The sequence below is a fragment of the Leptonotus elevatus genome, chromosome 3 (assembly GCF_054856555.1).
Source record: "Leptonotus elevatus isolate MCC_2025b chromosome 3, RoL_Lele_1.0, whole genome shotgun sequence".
Lineage (NCBI taxonomy): Eukaryota > Metazoa > Chordata > Actinopteri > Syngnathiformes > Syngnathidae > Leptonotus > Leptonotus elevatus.
This window is the reverse complement of record NC_141241.1, coordinates 13002174-13028106: the sequence shown is the minus strand read 5'-3', so window position 1 is coordinate 13028106 and position 25933 is coordinate 13002174. Positions and strand designations below refer to the sequence as shown.

Here is a 25933-nt window from a genome sequence, read left to right as displayed (position 1 = left end):
AATTCTATATGTTCTAAATGTACAATAAAAAAAATCTAGATTTTTATACTCTTGTTAACAAAACTGGAAAAATATGTTAAACTAATAGAAATAGTTCAAATGAATTTTTGACGTTTATAGCCGTATTTGACTTGGGAGGGAAAAAAATAAACAGGAAAAGCTAAAAATGTAATGTTATTAAAATATGACTTTTTAAAAAAATTTAAATCTCAACTAAATCTAAATAGTTTGTTGTACAACATGGAAAAAAAAATAATAATTAAAAAAAATCAACACAATATTATAAGCATCTACATTCTTGCAACATTTATCTACTAAAATATCCCAAACATTTTTTTCCAGACTTTCAAAATGTTCAATTGCACACCTAATACTCCTTCGTACAGTTGTAAACAAAATCAACCTTAATCACAACAAGCCTTTTGCTCTCTTATTCATATGAAGGCGTTCCACAAGTGAGCAGGAGAGGAAAAATGATTGCTTGTCTTGTAGCATTGCACAATGAAAATCGTGTATTCAACTGTAAATCAGAGCTTTAATCATAATCATAATAACAGGATGGACTGCATAGCCGCGCAAGCTGTCGCAATGTGGTTACGTGCTGATGCTGTAAAAATCAAAGTGCATTTTCAACTGCAGGTGGAGGAGGAGGCCTCCCGTTTGTGTGTCGTTGAGCAGTCGTCGGACACGAGCTCAGGATGATTCAAGTCAGGGGTGCAAATACTGCATATTTGACACGCGGCATCCTTTTGTGACAAAGTAGAAGTAGAATGGTTGGAGGTTGATTATCGTCTTGTACATTTCAACGTTCGCATGGAAATGCCTTCCATTTTCAATATTCACACACATTTCAAAATACATATAGGTATGGTGAGATTTAAAAAAAAAAATCTGTTAGGGGGTCCCTGGACTCAAAAAGTCAACTATTTAAAAAAAACAAAAACATTTTAACGTTCTGTCCACTTTCCACATTTACTTTAATGAGCAATGGAACAGCTGTGAGTAAGTAGCTCAAAAACATAAGTTTTTTTTTTTGTTGCTTCACACTTAAAGGTCAACCTCCGAGGCTTGTGCTTGACATTTCAGCAAAATGAAGGACTTTAAGGCACCGTGACGCTTGAATTAAACAGTTGGCGTTGCCTCGTGCGTGTCCTGCAGTTTCTTGTTCCTCCTCACCTGAGCGTACTGATGAATATCAGTCACAGGTGTGGCCATGGCAACAAAATCCAAAAGGTTATTCCACATTGTTGTGAGCGTCTGTATGATTATGAATATGGCGGCCTGCAGCTGTTAGTGACAATAAGATTAAGATATCAAAATGATTGCAATGTCCCCAAAATTTTCAATTATTCCAGCTCATCTTTCTGTTTCAAACTAGCAGCAGTAGTAAACTAAGGCAGTGGTTCTCAAACTGGGTCCCCGGACCCCCTGGGGTCAGCAAGCTGTAGCTTGAGGGTCCACACACACAAAAAAGTGATGGATATTTCATTTTAACTCATTCACTGCCATTGACAGTTATAGATGTCAAAAAATCATTTGAACTATTTCTTATTAGTTTAACATATTTTTCCATTTTTGTTAACGAATATGAAAAACATTTTTTTTGTACATTTAGAACAGATATAATATTTGTGATTAATCATGAGTTAACTAGTAAAGTCATGCGATTAATTACGATTTCAAATTTTAATTGCCTGATGCCCCTCATTTTTAATAATCTTTTCTTTTTCTTTTTTAATATATTTTTTACATTTTTAATCTTTTTATTTATTTAATTATAATATAATATTTGTATTAAATTTTTAATCGTAAGACTTTACTAGTTAACTCACGATTAATCACAGATTTTATATCTGGTCAAATACAATAAAAAAAATCTAAGTTTCCATACTCTTGTTAACAAAAGTGGGGAAAAAATTAACCCTTAGGGTTTCGTGATATTTGCTGAAACTGTGGTTGAATATTGACCTCTAAACAATAAAAAATAAATAAAACATCCCTTGCTTCCCTAACACTGGGCGTAAACATTAAAAAACAACTTAAAACGATCATTTGAAGTGTTATAGTAACACTCAATTACGAATAAGTCATTCCAACACTAAGCAGTTGTGGCTAACATCAGCTAATGCTAGCTCTGTAATGCGAGAGTGCTACTTTGGTGAAGTTGCGACTATTTAACAAAATGACGCACTTTTATGATCGCTTGCCATTATTAATGGCCACGTTTAAGAATTGTGCTTGTGCACATTAGTGAGGTGTTCGGTGCTACATTCAAATCTTGCTAGCACTTTTAACACTGCTAAGTCCCACTTTAATATCATGTTATGACTTTTTATGGGAAAATACGCCCTTTTTCAACTTCTTCTTTTCTTGAATGGCCAACTCGTTTTTACCTTTTTGACAATCAGGGGCATACGCCTGTTAATTATGCTTAATTGGTGTGTGGATTATGAGGGGGTCCCAGGACCCAATTAGTTTGAGAACTGAGCATGAATGAAGGAACTATTGAGATTTACAAGTACTTGGATATTTAGTAGATGCTCCCATTGTTGATTGGAATGGAGGACAATGATGTCCACCAGTTTGGAAATCAGCAACATTTTTAAACAAGACACAACATGAGTGCCTTTCACTTAAGGTGTTCAATGACGGCCACGTCGCCTCTTTCCAGGTCCAGACCGTTCATAAACAAGCCGCAGTTCCGCGTCAGCTGTGACGTCAGCCCCGGTAGCCCCGCCTCCCTGTCGCTCTTCTCCCGCTCTTCGCTGTGATTGGCTGACACCGTCCTGCGTGATAGCGCAAGTTCTGGGGTGGGGCTGAACCCGAGCTCTGACGACAGTTTGCGTTTAATGGAAGCGGCTCGCTGGAATTTGTCGTAGATTTCCACACTCACTCTTCGGCGCGTTTCCTTCAACTCTGCTGACACGTTAGCCGTCCATTCGGCCGCGTGGGCGCGGATTTCTCCCACCTGTGGAGTGAGGTCAGTTTAGCCAATCAGGAGCCTGAAGATCATTTACGAAAAAAAAAACTACAATATACATAAGAATAGCGATTTGTAGACTATTTGTGAATTGGACTGAGTCCTGCTGTCCATTGAAAATTACAACAACAACAAAAACATTAAAAATCTCAAAATAAAAAAATGTATACTAATATAATAATAATAATAATAATTTATAATAATAATGCATTATATTTAAAGGCGCCTTTCTTAGCACTCAAGGAAACCGTACAGTTAAAAAAATAATAATAATAATAATAATGCATTATATTTAAAGGCACCTTTCTTAGCACTCAAGGAAACCGTACAGTTAAAAAAAAATACTATAATATAATTAATTACTAAAATACAGTATAAAATATATTGCTATCATTGGCTAACCCTTTGGTAAATAACCAAATAAAATCAAAATTGTATCCATTTATGGCAAAATATTAATTTACTGTAAGCCAACAACTTTATTCCTTTCCTTTCCAATTTCCATTCCTGCTCCTATGAAAAGTGTCTCTTCGCTGGAGAAAAGTGCACTGATTTGCACAAGTTATATTTAGAGCAGCAATGAGTCAAAATGCACGTCCAGATGAGGTTATGGTCATGCTTTATGCAAACTCTCTCTCTGCAGAGACTCCCACTAATAACCTGCAAGTGTGTTTAGGTTGCGTAAAGTCAATTGGATCAGAGAAGTGTTTCATCAGTGAAACCAAGTTAAGTGGGTGACAAAAGTCTGCTTGGGACATGGCGCCGCTCATTAGTCACTGCACTGAAAAGAGTGGGTATCATATTTCATAATATTGGCGGACAAAGTTGCGGGTCACAAACGGGACATGCACATTCTGGCTACCGAGCATTTACGTGACCAAATAGCCCGGTCATATTTTGTTCTCAAACTTGATAACCACTTACCTCTTCTTTGGTCCTCCTGGAAATGACTCTTAACCAGTCTCCAATCATGCTGAGGATGGCGGCAAAGTAGGCCAGTCCAACCAGAATCCAGAACCACACAACCGGTTTGTAGTAGTCCAAGTACTCGATTTCTGACCCCCCTGGAAGCGTTCACATCATCACACATGAACCAGACACAAAGCATTTTTTAATAGGTGCTTACCTGCAACAAAGTCCCCGAACCCGATGGTGGTCAAAGTGATGACCACAAAGTAGAGCGACTCCAGCGCCGACCAGCCTTCGATGTGTTGAAAGATGGCTGCCGGGAGCGCCACGAACAGCAAGCAGCCAAAGAGCACAAAGACCAGCGTCGAGATCACCCGGATCTTCGTCTGACTGATGTTCCAGTGCTGCACGGAACACACGCCAGGTGAGCGCGCACGGTAAGTGACTGCGGACGACTTTTAAGTGACACTTAATGCAATAAATAAAGGTTATTTACTACGGAAGCGTATTGCGACAACTATTTTCAGTTTTTCTGAATATATTTTGTTTCTGTCAAAAAAATATTCCAAAAAACAGGCTGAAAAAAATTATCCAGAAAAACAGGGGGGTTATTAAAAAAAAACGGAAAAAAATATTTGAAAAAACAGGGAAACTATATTCAATAAAACAGAAAAAAAAATCCAAAAAAAAAAGCTCCCCCCAAAAAAGAGTCAGAAAAACAGGACTTTTTTGTGAATGCAATACACTTCCGTAATTGACTCCAACTTTGATTGAAAAAAACTATTGATTTAATTAAGTAGCCTACATTTAAAGGCGCTATTAAATACAAAATAATAACATTGTTAGTTGAAATACTTTGTATTTACTACTAATGTAGCAAATGTTGAATACATTCTTATTTTACATAAAAACTGATCAATATTTACTAAGTATCTGACAAAAAAAAACTGATACACCAAATATCTGAAAGCTTTCGATGTAGGTGGAAATCTATGAAATTGATTGTTGACTACTGATGAAATATAATTACATTATACTCAATTTTCAGCTGATATTTAAACAATAAGAAAAATGCAATTGACAAATAATTCAAATTTGAATAGATTAATATATTTCAAACTCCACATTGTCATTTTTATTTATACAGTAGGTTACTAAAATGCATTTTGTAAATATGAATTTAGCACATTTGAGTTAATAGTCCTGTAATATTTGTTTGCATTAATTTAGCCATTTCACCTTAAATGTAGTTAATTCAAATGTATTAATACATTTTGATGCTTTGTTTATTTATGTAATTAAGTAATTTAATTGATTTAAATTTTACTTAAAAATACAATTAAAAATACTAGTGACATTAACAATTGTGTATATACATTAAAACTAATATTAAACAACTTGTTAATTAATTCTGATTCAATCAAGCATACATAATAAAATAAAAATGAATTGTTAATAAAACTAAGATTTTTAAAGGATTTCCCTATTTTTTTAAATTTATTTCATCAAATGGCCATGTGAGTTTGCCCTCCTCTGATCATAAACGATGTAAAGCAAGCACTATATCAAAATTGTTTTTCTAACAACGATGAGACTAGACAATTTTGATTGAAAGTATTCATTTAATAGTATCTTTTTTTGTTGTTGTAATTGTTGTGATAGTGTCGTTTGCATCGCAGTTGTGTAAAATTGCCCTTCAATATTGGTATTTGTTTGCAATAATGTGGTGCATTTTATTTTATTTTTATTTTTATTTTTTAGCAGAGTCAAAGAAACATTTCTCAGTATGTTGCTGTGCAATTCGTTACAGCAGTGCGAACCTCAACCACATTAACTCATTCACTGCCATAAATTCATAAAAAAAAAGATTATTAAAAATTAGGGGCGACAAGCAATTAAAATTTTTAATCGTAATTAATCGCATGACTTCACTAATTAACTCACGATTAATCAAAAATTGTATATCTGTTCTAAATGTACAATATTTATTTTCTAGGTTTTCATACTCCTGTTAACAAAAGTGGGATTTTTTTAAAAATAGAAATAGTTAAAATGAAGTTTGTAGCCGTCAATGGCAGTGAATTAATTTTAAAAAATCCAATAAAAAATAAATATTATTACAAATTAGGGGGGGACAGGTGAATACAATTTTAATCGCATGACTTCACTAGTTAACTCACGATTAATCACAAATTTGATATCTGTCCTAAATGTACAACAACAAAAATCTAGGTTTTCATACTCTTGTTAACAAAAGTGGGAAAAAAAATTAAACTAATAGTAATAGTTCGAAATAATTTTTGACGTTTATAGCCGTCAATGGCAGTGAATGAGTTAATATCGGATAAGAGTTAGAATCCATTGGAGTATGCAAGTGTATCTAATAATGTTAATTAGTGAGCGTATGCCCAACAATCAAAACTTATTGATTATCACCTTTAGTACATTTTAGATGAAAAGCCACAATTTCACGCTAAATACAGTTGCCAACACAGAAGCAGATGTTGCGCAATATGACATCACAAAGAATGGCCTTGGGTTCATTTGGGACAGAAACTGAAGCCGTCGTCCAAACCGATCTGACCTTAAAGCCATTAAGCTTTTTAGGTGGGTGACACAATGAACTTTTATCCTCGTTTCCAGCCGTCGTCGTCATCATCATAATTCTCTCAAAATCCCTCGGGAGCCCTTAATCACTCAGAACCAAACTGCAAGCTGAACAAGTTCGGGGTCCAGCCCAACCTTTAATTGATTGAGGAATTGATTAGGGGCTGCGTCGGGAGTAGACATTTAGGAAATGGGCAAACTCCTTCATTGGAAAATTAAATTAAACAATTACCAGTACCTTGTTATTGCTCAATATGAATTTATACTGGTGTGAGTAAAATCGTACTTCATGTCCTATCACCAACATTGAGTGAGTAATATTTTCCAGAAATGTGTAATGTATCACTTAAATTTGGGAATCTATATGAAAAGTGTGCAAAGGTGGGAATTGTTGGAAAGCGGAAAATTCTTTAATTTTCTACTAAATGTTCTGAATGAGCCAAACAGCTTTTGAAAGTAGTTTGAATCAGTTTAGAAATGTAGAAGGGAAGTGTGTTGAGGAAAAATGATTAAACAAAAAAATGTTTTGTGGAAAAACACATTTGTGAATGCATTTCGCCCAAAATCAGGTTGTCCATCTTGTAAGCAAACCGTGTGAAATTATTCACGGTACATAATTTTGTGGATTTTCTGCTCGGTGTACCTGCTCGTCTGTGCTCGTGTGTGTTCACCTGCACTCACCACAAACATTTTCTCCACTCTGGCGATGATCTTTGCAAAGATGGTGCCCAGCTGGTCGCCCACACCGGCCAGGAGGAAGCCGAAGAGCGGGATGCCCAACAGAGCGTACACGATGCAGAAGATTCGCCCGCCCTCCGTGTGAGGCGAGATGTTCCCGAAACCTGCAGAAAAGACGAGAGAGTGAACTTGGAATACGTTCAACTGTTACCTCCCTCCACCAAGGCAAAAATAAATTGGGTGTGCCATCTAGTGTTCAACATTGGAATTACACCCCAAAGTAGATGAGCGTTATACCAAAATAGTTATTAACTGTACAAAAATATATATATATATATAATGTAGTACACACACACACACACACACAAAGTAAACATATGGTCATGAGAGCGCCACTGTGCACTAGTTTGATTACTTGCAGGAAGCAGATGTCAGATCGATGACAAAAGTGACGTCCTCAGCGTCTTTGTTACATAATAGCTTATTTAGTGTGCGCGCTTCCTACCAATGGTGGTGATGACAGTGCCGGCGAAAAAGAAGGCGGAGCTCAGGTCCCACAGGCTGCTGGGATTGGTGAGCGTCCCGGCGGGGTTCACTCCCGAGCGGATGGCCGACACGACTTGCTGGAAGTGAGAAGGAAAGGCAGACACAACTTTAACCGCAAATTGACGGAACACTACGGTGTAAAGGAAGATACAATTAACTCATTTACTGCCATTGACGGCTATAGACGTCAAAAATATTTGAAATATTTCTATTAGTTTAAAATTATTTTCCACTTTTGTTAACAAGAGTATGAAAACCTAGATTTTTTTTGTTGTACATTTAGAACAGATATAAAATTTGTGATTAATCGAGAGTTAATTAGTGAAGTCATGCGATTCAATTATGGTTAAAAAAAATTACCGCCTGACGCCCCTAATTTTTAATAATCTTTTCCTTTTTTAAATCGCGTCAGGCGATTAAATTTTTTAATTGTAATTAATTGCATGACTTCAATAGTTAACTCACGATTAATCACAAATTTTATATCTGTTCTAAATGAACAACAAAAAAAATCTAGGTTTTCATACTCTTGTTAAGAAAAGTGGGGGAAAAAACGTTAAACTAATAGAAATAGTTCAAATGAATGTTTGACGTCTATAGCCGTCAATGGTAGTGAATGAGTTAATTTGACAAAATAATGGACCTCCTCGCTTGAAAATTTACAAATTAAGACGATGCGACTAAAGTTGTGCAATCTCGAATTCAACCAAAACTACACAAGTTGATATACTGTATGATGTCATGCAAGACTTAACCCTCCTGTTGTGCTTTAGGTCAAACTGACCCATTTGAAATTTGGAGTAAGTGATGGAAGTAATTTTTTGATATAAGACTTGGCTTAACTCAACATATCCAATAAAAATGGGAAGTGAATACATTTTTGCTAATATATTTTTGTTACTTAAAAAAAATCTCTGGGAGAGGAACTATTGATTGATTAGTGATGGAGTCTTTATGAGATTAAAACAAAAGATGCCTGTTGAAATTAAAAAAATATATATATTTTTTTATTTTATAATTAAGCAAAAACTGGGTCAAAATGACCCATGAATATTATTGCTGTTCTTGAGCGGGAAAATGAATCATAAGAATTGTTTGTTAGCAAGATTAGACACACACATAGATCTCCTGATACTTTTGGATAATAAACCATGACCCCGGGTCAACTTGACCCAGAATGTTACTAATTCAGAGACACAAACAAATTATTAAACACACCTTCGGGTCATATTGACCCAGAAACATTAATGCTGTTCCTGAGAAATGAAAATAATACACTTATTAAAATGAAGTATTTGTATGTGGATTACACACAATACTGACACATTTGGATACTAAACAAGACCCGGGTCAAAATGACCCAGGGTGTTTTTACTAATTCAGAGAGACAAATGTAACACAAGGGTTGAAATTAAGTATTGCTTTTGTTTCTAGTGAGGAATTAATCATGAATACAAAACGTTGGAGGTCAAGCAGCTTCTCGGAATAGATTTGTATTCGCCACCTGAGAAAGTAAGGAACTGTCCAAGGTGCTGACACTACTGCACTGGCAATTCTTCACTTCTTGAAAATTTTCCCCCCAATGACTTGTAAAGTTTATAGGTCACATTAATGGTCGAAAGAGTTTTGAAACGATACTCGTTTTTTTTAGATCACACAAATCTGGCATTTGGACAGTTGTGTAGACTCTTTAAAAACGTTATTATTATTTTTTTACCTTAACCAGATCCTCCAGCTGACTGTGGTTGACGCACGAGTGTTGGGCCAGGAAGTCCAACTTCTGAGTCAAGATGGCCAAGCGTTGAGCACTGATGGAGAAAAATGGATTGTTGACCTCACTCATTTGCAGAAATATTTGCAATAAATCCAGTTATATTTAAATTTTAAAAATCCATCCATCCATCCATTTTCTGTACCGCTTGTCCTCACAAGGGTCGTGGGGTTGCTGGAGCCTATCCCAGCTGGCTTCGGGCAGTAGGCGGGGTACACCCTGTACTGGTTGCCAGCCAGTCGCAGGGCACACAGAGACGAACAACCATACTCACAATCACACCTATGGACAATTTGGAGTGTCCAATTCACCTGCCATGCATGTTTTTGGAATGTGGGAGGAAACCGGAGTACCCGGAGAAAACCCACGCAAGCACGGGGAGAACATGCAAACTCCACCCAGGAAGGTCGAAGCCCGGACTTGATCTCACAAAATTTTAAAAATAATAATTATATTTTGTTTAGCTGCTGAAGGGGCATGTGGTTTATTTCGCTCAACGTGTATATCATTATGTATTATTGTTACATCTGGGTTCAGTATTTAACACAACGCATTGATACCTTTCATGTGGCTGCTCCAGGGACCTGAAGACGGCCGCTCCCATCACCAGGTAGAGGACAATCAAAAGAAAGATGGCGGTCACCGTCTTCCTTTTCATCACCGTGGCAACCACCTGCAAGACTTCAACTGGTCAGTCAGCCATCACGCGCGTTGGAAAGAAGGTAAGGAACGAAAGGAAAGCACGATGACGTCCCACCTCGCTCTCCTCTCGTGGAGTCAGCGTGACGGACTTTGTGGAGAAGGAGAGGCGGGGCTTGGTGTTGTGAGTGGCCGTTTTGGGGTCCAGTAAGTCTGGAGCTGCCACTGTCGGAGGGGATGAGGAGGGGGAGAAAGAAATAGAAGCATTGGCTGGAATTGTGTTTTCCCACACTGTCTCACTTCACTTGCTGCGGCCATTTAGTTGTTAATTTTAGAAGTCTTTATAAATAAATCAAAGACAAGGCTTTGAAATGGCCTTTCAGTCCTGACACTTGAAAAGGCAAGAATCACGCTCCTGCCACTTTCAGCGACAACATTTTTACAAGATTAGAGTAACAGCACAGTACAGTAAGAGTGAATGCACACCAAAACCCAACACTAAGCTAAATATAGCAACTTTATTGTTTACGACAGTGATTCAGCGACATCCACTTAAAATAATTCGTAGCTCTCCAAGTACCGCCATTATGACCTACGTTATAAAAAAGTGTTCATCATCGGTGTTCCTAAAAAGTATGTTTCATATCATTATGAGGCACTCATTATGCACAGTTTGAATGTTAACTTGGTGCTTGAATACAGCAGCAACAACAAAAAAGTACTTAATGTTTCAGTACAGTAAAAAAAAAAAAAAAAAAAAATGTATTGTACTTAATTAAAAATTAAATACAGCTAAAGTGTACATAACAAATGCACTGTACTGGATTTTAAAAACTTCAAGGTATTGTTTGCACTATGCACAATTGCACATTTTCAACATTCAATTCTGTGATAAAAAAAATAAAATTAAAAATCGCATACCACAAGAGGGAGCCCAAGTACCACTAATGGTTCCCCTGCCACATGTTGAGAATCACTGGTTACCGTCAGAACTAGTAGCTTGTTGTTAAACAACAATTAAAGGTAAATAATAATAATTTTTCTGTAGCTCACAAGTGGTTTAAAAAATATAAAATTTGTGTGGAAAAAAATACTGTCAATAATTTGACACTAAGGTACAAAAAACATTCTTGCAAAAACAGAAATTCATACAATATAGATGATGTACACCTCCTGCCTAAAAATGCAAAACACAAAAGTTGTTTTTTATTACAAGCTAAACATTGCCTTTAAAAGGACTGTCAGTGTGCCAGTGTTTTAACATTTTCATTATTGTAGTATAAAATAAGACCATTGTGCTTATAGACTTGTGGTATGAACTCCAAGCCAACAAAATGAAAATATTTTTGTAATGTCATTATTATAAACGTAATATAAAAAGTGCTTGTAAAATACTATTGCTGTCTACAATGAAGTCATTGATCTGATTTATAGCGTTTGCATATACAGTACTAGATTGCTGCTTTGTCTAACATATTACAAAACGACCTTGTTATTTCATTAATTTGAAAAGCATTATAATGTTGCGTTACTTGACTGAGACTGTAAATAAGTCTATTGACCTAATGAATAACTTTCTTGTAACTACCTCCAGTTAAATAATCCCAAATGCAATCAAGTATTTGTAAATGGTACTCACTCCTGGATGAAGCCTATCCAATGCCCTCCGCGCTCCTCTTCTCCTCATCAGACACCCTCACTGCGTTTTGGGGAATCTTTCCTCCTCTTGGTCTCTCCTCCCTGAGATGCTGAGACCTCCTCGTCTTCGTCCTCTCACTCGTCTTCCTCCTCTCTCCTCTGCTGAGGCCGAGCCAGCAGCAGAGTGTGGTAGGAGCTCCAGTGTGCCGCACAGGTGTTGTTTTGCTCTCCGGCATGCACGCTGCTCCACTGTGCTCCCTGAGCGAAGGAGGGATGGGATAAAACAGAGGGAGGAGCAGGAGGAGGAGGAGAGAGATGGGTGGAGAAACACGCACGCATGCAGACGACACACAAAGAGGGAATTTCTGGTCATGACATGCACACACGTTATCACATGTGAACTGAATTGGCAGATATTTAACTGCCGGTCCAAGTTGTTATTTACACTGCCTTTCAAATTTTTGGGGTGACCCACAGAAAAATGTATACAGTAAGAAATTGGGGTCACTTAAAGAATGTTTTTTTTTAAAGAAAAGCATTATATATACAGTGTATATATATATATATATATATATATATATATATATATATATATATATATATATATATATATATATATATAAGTTTTTGTTTTAACCTAATCCAGACATGATTAGGGGTGGGAAAAAATTAAGACATGTGGAGTTAAGGTAGAAAAAATAATTTACATTGAGTTTTTGTAAATTATTTTATTGTCATAAAAATGTTTTTTTTAATGTTGTTATTATTAATAGCAAATTTATGATTGATTAAGCCAGTATAGGTAAGCTCTATTATCTAGTATTTTATTATTTACAATAAATAAATTAACCAAATATTACATGAGATGATTAACAATCATTACAAAAAATGAATACATTATTTTTAATTCTCTAATTTGGGAAGGTGGCGAATCTAAATAAATGAGAAACAATACTTTTCTTTTCTGACACCAAACTTTGAATAGGATAATGTATATTATATATATTATTATATAGAGTAGATGGCATACACCAACGAAGAAGTATACAATTTAATATTTTTCTTTCTTTCTGTCTTTTTTTCTATCTATCTATCTATTTAGCTTGCTATGGGGTTAGTTAGCTAGCTAGCTAGCTATGGGGATAGCTAGCTAGCTATCGTTTCCAACAGCTCTCATTATGATGCAGTGAAGTTGTATGCCACATACGCATATTGTCAAATTAATACCTCTGTGACAGAATCACAAACTTAAAATTGAGCCTCATATGTAAAAGTGGAATTTCATCTTCTGTATTGAATTGAATGTATTCATCTGAAATGAGCCTGAAACGTGTAGCGGTTTGCTGAGCTGGCATTGCCATCCTCATCATTGGCGTCCCCGTTGGCTCTCTTGACACTCCGCTGCTGTGTCTGCTGTTGATGAGAAATGAAGAGCAGTTTAAATCTTCATGCTTCCACCTGCTGGTTCCCACACACACAAACGTTAATTACACGCCCATTTATGCAGCCAAAGATAGTATGCGTGTGGGTAGATGTGTGTGCGTGTGTGTGTTTATGTCACGGTTAGTTCCACACTCAATGATGTGCACATGTGTTTGTGATACAACACAGCAAAGTGAGCGTTCACTACTACTACTTCTTGCTGAAGGAATTGCCACAATACCAATAAGTCATTAGTGAAAATATGCTTGGTGAACATGCAAGTGCAGTCTTTATACTGGCCAGAAGAGGGAGACTCGAGTTGTCAGGTAGTATGCAAGTCTGTGAGGAAAATAAGAAAAAGTTATTAAACATGTGAGTAAACATTTGGAATATAAATCCCTCCATTTTCTATACAGTGTTTATTATGTTGGGGGTGAGCTGACTTTGGGGTAAGAGGCAAGGTACACCCACGACTGGTCACCAGTCAGTCGCAATGGATGGTTAGGCAAATGACCATTCACCCTCACCATTCGCGTCTTTGGACAAAAAAGTTTGAAATTAAACAAACGTGCTTATTGTATTTAAATGTGGGAGGCCATTTTGTATGTACTAAAATTGTACAAAAGTAACTCTAGCTATATGCTTCTAATCTACTGTATATGTGGATATAAAAAGTCCACACACCCATGTACAGGTTTTTGTGATCTAAATTATTTCAAAACATTTTCCAACATTAATATGACCTTTAACCTTCAAAACGCAATGTATTTAGTCATGGACCAAGAGCTTTTGTCTTTCACCTAAATATTTAATCACATGGTCTTTAAAAAAAAGTTTTTTTTTTTTTTTTTTAGAAACAAGAAGTGGGCCAACTTACCCCACTCTCCGCTATTGAGCTTTAATTGGGCCCACTTTTGTCACAAACATGTGGCTACATGCTGTGCTTATGTGGGTGTATGTTCTTATAAGTGTCCACAAATACCTGTGGCCTAATGACCAGTGGAGGCTGGGTCACGTCCTGGCAGCATGCTGGGCTGTAATTAGTCGCCCATGATGAGGCCAATGGTGGAAGCAGCGCCCCCCCCCCCCCCCCTCCCTCCGGATATTCAACACTATTGTCAATGTTCAATACATACAACATAAATACAAATTTTGAAAATTTCAACAGGCATCTTTTGTTTTAATCTCATAAAAACTCTATCACTAACCAATCAATATTTCCTCTCCCAGAGATTTTTTTTTTAAGTAACAAAAATGTATTAGCAAAAATGTATACACTTCCCATTTTTATCGGGTATGTTGAGTTAAGACAAGTCTTGTTTAATGTTCAGTGTTTTGAACAAATGTGTGTAAAAATCTTTTATTTTTATTTTTATACTTAGTCATGAATTTCGCTGTTCGGTGTTCTTTTCTACTTATTGAGTACAGGTCAGTAACTGACATTTGCCTTATTGCCGCCAAGTGGCAGAACGCTCTATTGTACTGAGCAACTCATTGACAATTGTAACCAATGCCTTGAATTCATAACATATGCTCTGAAATGACGCCGCCCGCTAGCATAAGGTCGGCATGCGAACAATATGGCTGCATGGTTAAGAACCACTTATTTCGACATTTCAAGTATAAACTTATGGCCACCCCTGTATGGGTCATGGTTTCACCCTGGCCACCCCAATAAAATAAATTCTGGCTACGCCCCTGGATGAGGCGGAACTGCTCTCTCGCTGTGTGTTGTACAAGAAGTACAGTCACGTTGCCAGAGTGCAAGAGAAACATCCTCTGTGTGTGTGTGTGTGTGTGCGTGCGTGCGCGCACGTGTGTATGGTATTGTACTGCAACACAATTAGTGCTTCCTGGCTGTCCAGTTGTAATGACCAGAAACTCATAATAATAGGCTTGTGGAATGTGACGGGCAACTAGTTCAAACAAACTCAAGTGTATAGAAATGCCTGGCATTTTTCTGAGTGTGTGTTGTCCATCTGATTCATGCTAGTCTGAAACCATATGAGACTGGATCAAACTAGATCAAACAAACTGATTACTGAGTGAGTGATCATTATAGGCACAATTTGTATTCTATTTTAAAAAAAAAACATATTTCTAAAAGGTACATTTAGCAATGTTCATCACAGTGAAACATGGAGGTAGCAGCATTGAACTTTTCTTTCAAATGGAAATGAGGCCATCATCGAGGTGGAGGCAATTATGAACAATTCTCAAAAGCAGTCAGTGACAACATAAATGCCTCAAATTTCTGCTAGGAAGCAAAAAATAAATAAAAAGGCAGCAAAGCCTACTAGAACATTTTTATTTGGAGTTACTGATCGCAGTTACAAGAGGGTGTGCAGACTAATGCAAAAACATTTTTACTTTCCTCTCTTCGATTTTTTTTTTTTTTTATCAGTAGCCCTACTGTAAGTTGTACCAAGAAACATAAACAAAAACTGGCTTTTAAACGGGTTTGTAAACTTTTTTATTTCCATTGCATTCATTGTATCTATAAAGAAAACTCTCACTGCACACCACTCAAAAGAATTTCACCAAAAGTATATACAACATATAGACAAATAATAATGATCTCAATTTACTTCCTCAGTGTGTGCGTGAAATGACTAATTGTATGGCAACAAGTGGACATTAATTGGACCTTCTGCCATCTAGTGGAAAAGTATTTAATTGTTCTTCTTGTCACTATATTTCGCTGATATGGAAATATGAACACATTTCTTCCAAACAAATCATTTTCTGACAAGTACTGTTAAGTACTATTGGATATTTTCCCGCATCACTGATCTAATAAGATCTAATACAAAAAGATGACTTTATTGCTTCGTTTTTATTGCTTAATTGATCAATTTTGAGATACTAGTATTGCATTGCATAACACTGAGAGCTGTATTATATTTTTAACAACAACAAAAAACTGCCAGTAACAAAGAGCTGAAAGAGCCTCACACGGGTCATTGTTCGTGTGCTTATGTGAGGCCCCTGCTGTACATATCACTGTTCATTTAGCCATTATTTGCCAGATCAAGTGTTGATGTTATATTGGGGTCCGGACCTAAAAATAGCTCCCATGGTTTGGACTGATGGGGCCCACAAAATAGTACAAGTTAATCCCTGTTATGTAAGTGTGTGGAGGTGGAGGGGGGGGGGGGGGGGGGGCTTCCAAATGGGACCTGAGGTTGAGTGTGTTTGTGTGTGTGTGCGAGTATGCACGTGAATGCACTTGGGCTATGCTGAAAACAAACAGAGTCCTGCAGTTGCGTGACTTGGTACTGGGAAGTGGGCACCGCTCACAAAAAAAAGTACATGAAGTTGACGCCTGTGCAAAGTGGAGGACGGCCGACATTAGGACAAGGGGTCACCGACCTTTTGGAAAATGAGAGCTACTTCTTGGTATTGATTAATGCAAAGGGCTACCACTTTGATGCAAAGTGCAATTTTCAGTGAATGGGAATTAACTTTGCATTCTGAGTCCAATTGACTCATTTTCTGCCTCATTCGCACGCACGCATACAAACACACGTGCACACATTCGCAAAGCTGCAACTCAGCAATTAGAGGAATTCTTCAGTGGGATGTTTGTACACCATCCACAGCTGTGACATAATTTGAGAGGAAATCACTCACTGTAACCATACGAGCACAAATGCAAGTGGTCATGTTGCGTTTGACTTTTTTTCCTGAGTGCCTGCTCTGCTCTGTTGTATTGTCATGTTTTACCAATGTGTCAATGTGCTGTATTTATTTATTTATTTTACTATTTGACAAAAGGAAAGAAATTTGAGGAAGTAGGACAATGACGCTAATTTGTGTATATAAGTATTCTATAGCGTATTGGCTAAATGTTGCATGTTGCTTTTCAAATTAAGACCAAATAAGATTTTTTTTTAAAGCCGTTCTTAAATTGATTCATTTGTGAATGCATGCAATCATACGTAATTGTACAGGAGTCTACTGTGCTACTTTAATTTTAGTGTGTCGCCTCCCAGTGGTTGTTAGCAGGAATGGCAACGACTAAAGCATTCATTCAACTGGACACTGGAATAATTGGCGTTTCAAGTCACACAAAATGTTGTCCACAGATGAATCACAGAGTGGAAAAATATATCACGGTCTTGAACGTTTAATTTAATTTAATTTTTGCCTGTGTGACAATATTTTAATTGTATGGGCTGTATTAACAAATCCATTGCTTTATTTGGTCAAAGCAACAGTATATATATATATAATTTTTTTTTTTTTTAATGTTTGTGGAAATATTGAATTTCAAAGTATTTCAATATGTTTCCTTTATTTACAGGGCACTCAATTAAATTACGTGGCCCTACACACAATTATGATTATATTACTTATATAATATGCTAATACGTTATTTATTATACACTCATTGTAATCCTGACAGGGAATTTTAGTTTACAATCCTGTATGCTTTTGTTGCAAGCATGCAAGAATATACAAGACCTTTTTGTCTTTTCCCGGTTTGAATTCCCAGTTATAATAGACAAAAATGTGTATTTAATAGAGGAATTCAATATAGTTTTTATTTGTAAAACAAAATATTTAAAATAGTAATCAAGTCCAGTAATATACCTCAACAATAACAACTAATACTGTTTTTTATTTATGTTGCCATAATGATCATGACCTGGCCTGATTGGTTGGCGCAAATCACGTGTTTCTATTATTTTTTTAAACTGCGGCGTGTGGGGTTAATCAGGTATGGCGATACGCGTGTGCTCGTGTTTGCGGTGTGTCCAATGTAGTTAAAAAAAAAAAAAATTCAAACGTTTGCCCTTATACAGTCAACTTCCTTCAACTCAAAAGCCTTTGGGCGGAACTGTCACGCATGCAATGAAACTAATTCCAAGCTACGGCGTCGACTGGACGCCAAATGAAACAAGCTGGATCTCGCTGTGGACGTGGCCGAGACACGCTGGCTGCGTGTGCGTGTGTGCGTGTGTGTGTGTGTGCGTGTGTCTGCTCCCGGGATCTTCCACGTGGCCAACAACACACTCACTTTCCATTCGGTGGCGGTCGGGAGCGCGCGCCTGACGCAGTGCAGAGCCCGCGGCGCGTTCACGTACCAGCAGCGGATGGAGGAGGAGGCGCTACCACTGGTAAGTGAACGCAACATTGCTTGGATAATATCTCACCTTTTACCTCTCCGTGTCCTCACTCCATCTGGTGTGACAGGTACGTGACCGCGCGCGTGTCCTGCACGTCTTCTGCTTTGCACGGAAGCTTTCCCTTTGCAATGCATAACGTGCACGATGTTGTTGGCGGTCTCGTGTCGCTACTCTTTCATTTTGAGAGACAGTCAGAGGCAGTCGCTCATTGGAACCTGCTTTTGAGCCACTGAGTGGATTATTATGGCATCCATAACAACCGACACGTGCTGTATATTCACCGGTGGTCACATTAGGGACCCTTGCAGATTTGCCTACTAGTGCAACGAACAAGTTCCTGATGTTGGCATGTCGCAATCCCATACACAGTAACTGCTAAGTGTGTGTAATAGATGATTAAATGTTACTTGGGGAAAAAAAATACATGGTTATATTGCCCACAACAACGTGGTCAACACGTCAGTTTGATCATATTTTCTATTTTCGTCATCATATTGAACATGTTTCACGTCTCCCTGAAATTACTGTCTTTCTGTCATTATGGAGTAACTGTCCCTTTAAGAAAACCTCTTAAAGGGATACTTGACTCATTGAGCCATTTTCAGCAGTAAAAAGTAAATATTTTGTCTAGAATTTATTTGATAACTTAATTATTTTTCATGTACAATTAATAGCTTTAAAAACATATGTTGCCACTTGCTGTCGACTGAAGATGACATCACTCGTGCTCGGCTCACCTGTCTGTTGAGTATGGCCATGTGGCTAGCAAACTGAGCCATGACTGGTCGGTACCTGCTTCCTGAGCACACGTCATGTCATCTTCAGGTGACAGCAAATGGCCAAATGTATTTTTTAATAATTTATATGAAAAATAATGAAGTTACCACATTAATCATAGTCAAAATATTATTATTTTTTACTGCTGAAAATGGCTAAATGAGTCAAGTATTCCTTTAAGGTTTCAGTTAACTTACGATCAGCATTCTTTTCTTTTCTTTTTTCTTCAATTCAGGCTGAAACAAAGCTCGGTCTTGTTCAGTGAATGCCAACTATAAATCTCAGCATTAGAAGAAAAAAAAATCCCACCCTGTCATTGTCCATTCTGTGAACAAGTCCCAAGCAAATTTTTAAAATGAATACAAGTTCAAGAATTTTAAATGTGGCTCTGTTTGCCTGATATTTTCACTATGATTAAAACATATATTCCGTAGGTATGATAATTGTAACATTTTTGCATTATAACATGCTGTATAATTACTTATCAATGTCGTTTGTGTAGACTTGATCATGGATACACATCTGAGCAGACTGGTCCCTTCAGCTCTGGTTCTGGCTCTGGTCCTGCAGGTTCACCTGTCCCAGACCGCACCTCAAAGGTAAACCACATATTTTCACTGCTTTCACTTTGCACTTTTACACGATTATGTGAACATGCTGCTAAGCTGTATGACACTGAATGGTTAATACTGTCTGCTAATGCTATCTGTTGTCGTCTTATACCCATTAGCCCTGCAGAATGAATAATAACATAAAAGTCGATTATTTGCCGTGCATATTTGCATGCTCGTTGGTTAAATTTATCTCTGCATTTTCATAATATCCAAAGAGAGGATCCGATAACAGCTCACCCTGATTCCAAAGTGCTGACCAATCCTTTTGGTTTAGGAGAGGAGGAACGAAGGTGACTGACACAACAACAACAACAACAACAACAAGCCAACACATAGTCACGAGTCAGTAAACAACGTGTGTCAGTATGTTTGGTGGACATTTCTGTTTAAATGGGCCAAAACACGATTGCCCTGTCACTGTGGACTTTAGTTGCTGTGTTGTGAGAATGATGTGTCCGACACTGATAAGATTACATGTGCAGTTATACTGATTCACGTTGCAATCTATATTTATTTAATCCTGTCACCAAGAGAAATGAATAGATCACTTCACGTGTTTGTTTTTTTTAACTGACATTTCCGGATCACATATCTGCCACAGGTTGCTGCAGCGTTACATCGAGTTAACAAGAAAAGATGGTGTTCAGATCAACTCGCGGGATGAAGGTAAACATCAGCACCAAGTCAACTTTGATCTTCACATGGCCAAGTGGACAATGCTAAATTTTCTCCTTTTTTTTAAAGAAAAGTTTAACATCAACGTAACGTATCATTCCTGTTGTTTGGTCAGAGGTGTTCTACTTGTTTCGTCTCTATGACTTCGACCGCAGTGATCGCCTGGACGGCTTGGAGATGATGAAGCTGCTGTCTGACTACAACTCCCAGAATGCACCTGAGAAACAGGCCAATGATATGGTGAGGAGTGACTGTCGCGTGGTGGACCTAACAATATTTACAATTTAACAGTCGCCATAGAGTATAAGTTGCGACAATCGAAAAATATATCAGAAAAAAACCATAAGTTGCTCCAGGGTTGAAGTCAAACGACGCATGCTAAATTTGCGACACTTCTTCTTCCTCCATTTCTTCTTCTACTTTCTTTTGGTAGTTGGCAAATATTAAATTACCACCATTTTTTTTAGCGTGCCAAAGAAGGTGGCCACCGGTGGTAATGCACCAAAAGTATTCGCCAACCGCCAAAATAAAGTCAACACGATTAGGGAACAGAATTTTTGGGTGCCAGTCTGATCTCGAATTTTAATACATGCAAGTTGCACCTGAGTGTAAGTGGCAGGAACTGGACTGTGTGATACGTTTTGTTGTTGATATCGTTGTGTGTCCAGGTGGTGTCCTTGGTGGATTTCCTTCTTCAGAGTCAAGATGTAAACCGAGATGGTCTCTTGGCCCCTTCAGAGCTGCTCTCTCCTCCATCAGCTCACATAGAGGTAGCGCACAATACACTCTGATTGGTTATTAACTTCTTACCGTTCACTGTGAGCAGAGATGGCTAGAGGAGCCAAACGTTGATTTCTATTAAGAGTGCTGTTACTTTAGAATAATATGGCTCAAGTGAAAGTAAAAAAGTAGGCCTCCAAATAATGACTTGAGGGCTCTGTTGTTGTGACCGGCGAAGAGATTTGGATTATTTCTTATTATTCACAGTATTTAATTATTTGTAGCTATTTGTAAACATGTGAATGATGCTATTAAAACCAAACATAATGGCGAGAGCTGTAAAAATTTTGAATACTGTAAAGATCAATAATACTATAACATGTTCATTTTTGCATGGTTCTTCAAATTACAACCATTGCAAATAAGAAGTAAAGCGACATAATCTTTTTTTTTTTGTTATACTGACCTTCTTATATTGCCTTCTTTATTTCATTAATGGAACATTAGACAATCAAATGACCCAAAATGATCTCGTTTGACCGATGTAACGTGAGCCCCTCTGCTTTTGCACCTCTAAAGGACAACAACAACATCCCCGTTGACGATCAGAAGGCCACACGGGACGAGAGGATGCCAGACGTGGACACCAAGCGGGAGATGGTGGAAGCAGCCAAAGAAGAAGAGGAGCCCGCCGAACATGTTCAGACTCATCAAGAGGAGGTGCAACAAGAAGTTAGAGCGGAAGACGAACAAGAGTCCATACAGCATGTAGATGAACTCCAAGGACAACAAGTCCCAGAAGACTTTGCAGCGGAGCAGAGGCATAACCAGAAAGTCCTTGTACATCAGGGCCAACCGGAAATATGAACACACGCGCACAAGCACTGCAGTTATGTTATGTCTTCGTTGTCACGATCTGAGACCACTTCTGTGCAATATTTATGCAACAGGAGCGGAAGAAAGTTTTAAATGAAAAATGCAATCTTTTATTCAAACTAAAGCCATAATTTCAAACGAGTAAAAGTATGTTCTATGTTCTATATTGTATGTTCTTGTGTTATGGAATTTTGAAGTTTTACAACCACTATACATGGTTTTTAGGATTGTGTTCTTTCTGGGGGCAGATACTGTTAAGGTGTTGTGCACCTGATATGCGCACGGTGCAATGAAATCAACTACTGTCTTCCTCCTCGACTTTTACAACCTTACAACGATTGGATAATAGGAAATCCTCTTACAATAGGCCAGACCTCACGTACCAAAAAAAAAAAAAAGAGGCAAAGATAGTGCGGATCATTTTTGTGTGATTGATGGCTGACATAAAAGAATGTTAACTTCATGGACTACAGCTTTAAGACATTTTTAATGAAAACATCACATTTCATTAAATCGCCCAATTCTGTCTGTATTGGTTTTGAAGAGTGTGTTCTGAATGGGTTTATTCATTTCTGTAATTGTGTCGCGTTAACTATTTCTGAACCCTTCATTCAAACAAACAAAAAACATATTTTACTTTTTCTTCTTTCATTCTCACTTCCCCCCAAAACAAAGCAATGTCACCTTTGCAATTATGATAATGGTAATAATGCATTCATTTAATACATTTTATTTATGCAGTATAACGTGATTGAATATTTTATTGAAAATATCTGTGCATTTAAAAAACTGGACCTATCAAAAGGAAAGCTGCTACAAATAAATGAATGGATTACATAATACATTTGATTAATGCTATGATTTTTGTTTTAATTAAACAGTACATTTATGTATTACATCATACAATAACATACAGGAGAGCTGTTACAAATCCAATAAAATAAACAGTAAAATGAACAAACGAAAATACATTAATCAAAAATTCATCTGCAACATGTAAAACAAATATTTATATTCAATTTACAAAATTGTCCATAAACAATCTTTTTTTTAATGAGTTAAACTAAAGGTTTATGAATATCATGCTGAAGACATGTGTTATTAAGTTTTCAAAACTTTATTGAAATGTTGATATGCATATTTACAAATATGCAGACAATTAGGAAGTAACAAAATGCAGTATAAACATCATTATGTGAGAATAACTGAGTAAATTAAAACGATTTTTATTATTACAACGACCACAATTATCAACACAATCAAAATTATTACAATTATTGCATTTTTCTATTTTAGTCGTAGAAATTAATTTTCCGTTCTTTTGACTGAAGCACGTGATGGATGTTGGTCGCTATAGCGACCATTAAACAACAAACAACATGGCGGCCAACGCGCAAAGTGCAGGTGCGTTTTGTCAAATAATTACTCCGTCAAGATGAAGTCAAGTCAAATGAAGTGCAAGTAGGAAACTACTGTAAATGTTTAGACAGTCAAGTCTATATGTTTTCCCCCAGAGGTGGAAAAAAAGATTCGAGCTGCTTTCGAAGCGTTTGACTATCAATCAAACAGCACAGTCGATGTCCGGTGAGCTCTTTTTTTTAAACTGAAAAACACTATTAAAAAGAGGATTTTGCTTTTCCTGTTGACTCATTTCGCTGCAGACTATATGTTGTCTCGTTTGCATCGTATCAAGACAAGGTTTTCAATACGTAGGATATTGTACTGAACATCATCTGATAATGTACGTTATAACCTGAAAATGTCAATCAAATGCATAACATTGTCATGTATTTGTTTTCTCAGCGAAATTGGCACGATCATCTATTCTCTGGGTCGCTTCCCCAGTCAGGCAGACCTACACAACTTCATAGCTGACGTAAATAGCTGCTTTCAATTATAAAATTAAGTAAAAAGTCAACATGTAGAAAAAAAAAACGCCTCGATGGTACTCTTTTCAGTTGAGTAACTAAATAGCCTACATGGTGTTTGTCAAACCAGGTGGAAGAGGAGGAGGACCAAACAGGATATATCCACCTGGACCGCTTCCTCCCTGCCATGACCAGAGTTCTGATGGAGCACAAGTAGGATGTCTCTAATAATATTAGCGATTAGCGACCATATTGTTGTCCATCAAAGTGGGTCGGGACGATTGAATAGATTGGATCTTTGAATATATGCACCACAACATTAGGTACACCTAAACAATTCAATGACTTCCAAATGAACTGTATTAAGTATCCCACGAGGCTTCATCAAATTGTTCACGTGTTAAATTAATGCCTCTATGAAAGCGTCAATCAAAACTGAGCATTTTTATCTAACTTCATTATTTGTTGAGCGAGCTCTTTTGTTGGATCTAATTGGATTGTGAAAGTGTTACTACATGTGATGAGATCATGGAAGGAATGAGACCGGCTAGATTGCCCTACTTGAAATTTATAAATGAATTGTGCTGTATCATCATAAGTATTGTGCTGATTAATGACTAACGTCGTTCATGGGTAAGTAAGTGTTGCTTGTGTTGTAGGTTCCCTCCGATCTCTGAGGACGTTCTGCTCCAGGCGTTTGAGGTGAGAGCGCCCATGTTGTATTCATGTTTGTTTGTCTTGCATAAAGAGTTGTGTTTGGAAATGCAGTCACACTCGTCAAACGAGTAAAACAATAAGCTGAAATGAACGCCACGTGACTTGTTGTTGTTTGGGATAAAAACAAAACCCCACATATTGATTTGAAATGTATTTCTAAAATACTCTGAAATTCAATGTTTTAGCCTCATCAAATTAGTAGCGTGAATTTATTTAAAATATTGTCTTTTTATCTGTTTTTTTTGTTAGTTTTTTTGTTTTTATTATACAGTATTTATACCAATGATACACTTCATTTGTATTTACTCATGAAAAAAAATCTTAAGAGATAATTTCTTTCTTTTTTTAATGTCTTCTTCGGGTGGTGCATAGCGCCACTTTCCTCTGTTTGAATTGGAATGGGAGAACCTAGCAGTTATGTTCTGTTAAATATTCAAGCCAAGGCGCTATTGACAAGCTAACTGATTAGATGCCCATGACCACAAAGTATTATGCTTCTCTTTTATAAATGTGGGAAGGAAATTGTGTTAAAATGTACAAAATGATTAAAATTATCTTGTTTGGCTGGGAGAGCAGCACGCATGTGTAAATCTGTGCGTGTTGTCGAGTCGCGCCAGTAGTGACGTCATGCAGGAGGACCCAGCCTTGTGAATTTGGACACAGGCTACGTTATTTAAACCTTGAAATTACAAGCGAACCTGTACCAGTGTTGTACATAATAATGTTCCAACATAAAACATGATAATTGAAGAATAATAACAATCTAAATTACAGTAAATAAAACATTTTCTAATTGAAATATACTTTAAAAACAAACTCCTGTGCATTACTGATGTAGCTGAGAGTGCTTTTATTCTCAAATATTTACATGCAAATATACGAATCAAGTGTTGTCGTAATCATGTGTTGAGGTTCTTGACGGAGAAAAGAAGGGCTTCTTGGACCCAGATGATCTGTCACAGTACATGATGGAGGAAGGTAAACCATTTACACAACATTTAGCTTAACTTGCAGCTGTTGGACAGTATCTGGGTTTTGTGTCAACGCCAGGTGAGGCCTTCACTCAGGAGGAGATGGATGAGATGCTGACTGCCCTCACTGACCACGAGACCAACCTGATTTACAGCAAAGACTTGCTCAACCATCTCATCATGGACCCTGAAGTGTAGAACATGGCACAATAAGCACTTACTTTTGAGTTTGAAGGGTTTAATAGCTGTTTGTTCCGTGATTCAAGTTAATATCCCTACAGTTATAACGTGGCTGGCACGTTTTGTAAATGTTTATCAGATTAAAGACTGAAAGAAGAAGCATGGGATCATATGATATCTACTTTTTAACATGAAGTCATTTAAGCAGGACAT

The 25933-nt window shown here is 37.2% G+C and overlaps 3 protein-coding genes across 5 annotated transcripts; 2 read left to right on the top strand and 1 right to left on the bottom strand.

Moving 5' to 3' along the window:
• Window positions 1-953: 953 nt before the first annotated feature.
• kcnk2a (potassium channel, subfamily K, member 2a) lies at window positions 954-12276 on the bottom strand. Of its 2 annotated transcripts, XM_086072107.1 has the most exons (10): window positions 11770-12276; window positions 10249-10355; window positions 10052-10164; window positions 9438-9528; window positions 7680-7797; window positions 7178-7338; window positions 4107-4293; window positions 3905-4044; window positions 2894-2968; window positions 954-2829 (listed from the first exon to the last, which is right to left on the bottom strand). In XM_086072107.1, coding segments are annotated over exons 1-10 (1104 nt in total). In that variant the 5' UTR covers window positions 11771-12276; the 3' UTR covers window positions 954-2718. The 2 variants fall into 2 exon arrangements, with proteins under 2 accessions (XP_085928233.1, XP_085928231.1); XM_086072105.1 differs by having other exon boundaries at window positions 954-2968.
• A 5652-nt stretch (window positions 12277-17928) lies between these two features.
• Window positions 17929-22826, top strand: cgref1 (cell growth regulator with EF-hand domain 1). 2 transcript variants are annotated; one of them, XM_086071614.1, is made up of 7 exons: window positions 17929-18313; window positions 19602-19698; window positions 19929-20003; window positions 20315-20379; window positions 20504-20628; window positions 21057-21158; window positions 21688-22826. In XM_086071614.1, the coding sequence occupies exons 1-7, from the start codon at window positions 18088-18090 to the stop codon at window positions 21973-21975; spliced, it is 978 nt and encodes a 325-aa protein (XP_085927740.1). In that variant the 5' UTR covers window positions 17929-18087; the 3' UTR covers window positions 21976-22826. The 2 variants fall into 2 exon arrangements, with proteins under 2 accessions (XP_085927740.1, XP_085927742.1); XM_086071616.1 differs by having other exon boundaries at window positions 18172-18389.
• Window positions 22827-23340: 514 nt separating this feature from the next.
• On the top strand, window positions 23341-25885 carry drc8 (dynein regulatory complex subunit 8). Its single transcript, XM_086072081.1, has 7 exons — window positions 23341-23388; window positions 23499-23568; window positions 23788-23860; window positions 23983-24065; window positions 24512-24554; window positions 25481-25547; window positions 25620-25885. Exons 1-7 carry the CDS (start codon window positions 23364-23366, stop codon window positions 25736-25738), a joined length of 480 nt encoding a protein of 159 aa, XP_085928207.1. The 5' UTR covers window positions 23341-23363; the 3' UTR covers window positions 25739-25885.
• The last annotated feature ends 48 nt before the right edge of the window (window positions 25886-25933 follow it).

Coding starts and splice junctions, on each gene's coding strand:
- kcnk2a (XM_086072105.1), bottom strand. Junction 7,798..9,437: donor AGCTGGAGGATCTGGTTAAG/GTAAAAAAATAA, acceptor TCTCACTTCCAG/CAAGTCGTGTCGGCCATCCG. Junction 4,294..7,177: donor GAGTGGAGAAAATGTTTGTG/GTGAGTGCAGGT, acceptor TGTTCCGTGCAG/CACTGGAACATCAGTCAGAC.
- cgref1 (XM_086071614.1), top strand. CDS start 18,088: ATGAAACAAGCTGGATCTCGCTGTGGACGTGGCCGAGACACGCTGGCT. Junction 19,699..19,928: donor TCCCAGACCGCACCTCAAAG/GTAAACCACATA, acceptor TAATATCCAAAG/AGAGGATCCGATAACAGCTC. Junction 20,380..20,503: donor GATCAACTCGCGGGATGAAG/GTAAACATCAGC, acceptor TTGTTTGGTCAG/AGGTGTTCTACTTGTTTCGT.
- drc8 (XM_086072081.1), top strand. CDS start 23,364: ATGGCGGCCAACGCGCAAAGTGCAG. Junction 23,569..23,787: donor AACAGCACAGTCGATGTCCG/GTGAGCTCTTTT, acceptor TTGTTTTCTCAG/CGAAATTGGCACGATCATCT. Junction 24,066..24,511: donor AGAGTTCTGATGGAGCACAA/GTAGGATGTCTC, acceptor CTTGTGTTGTAG/GTTCCCTCCGATCTCTGAGG.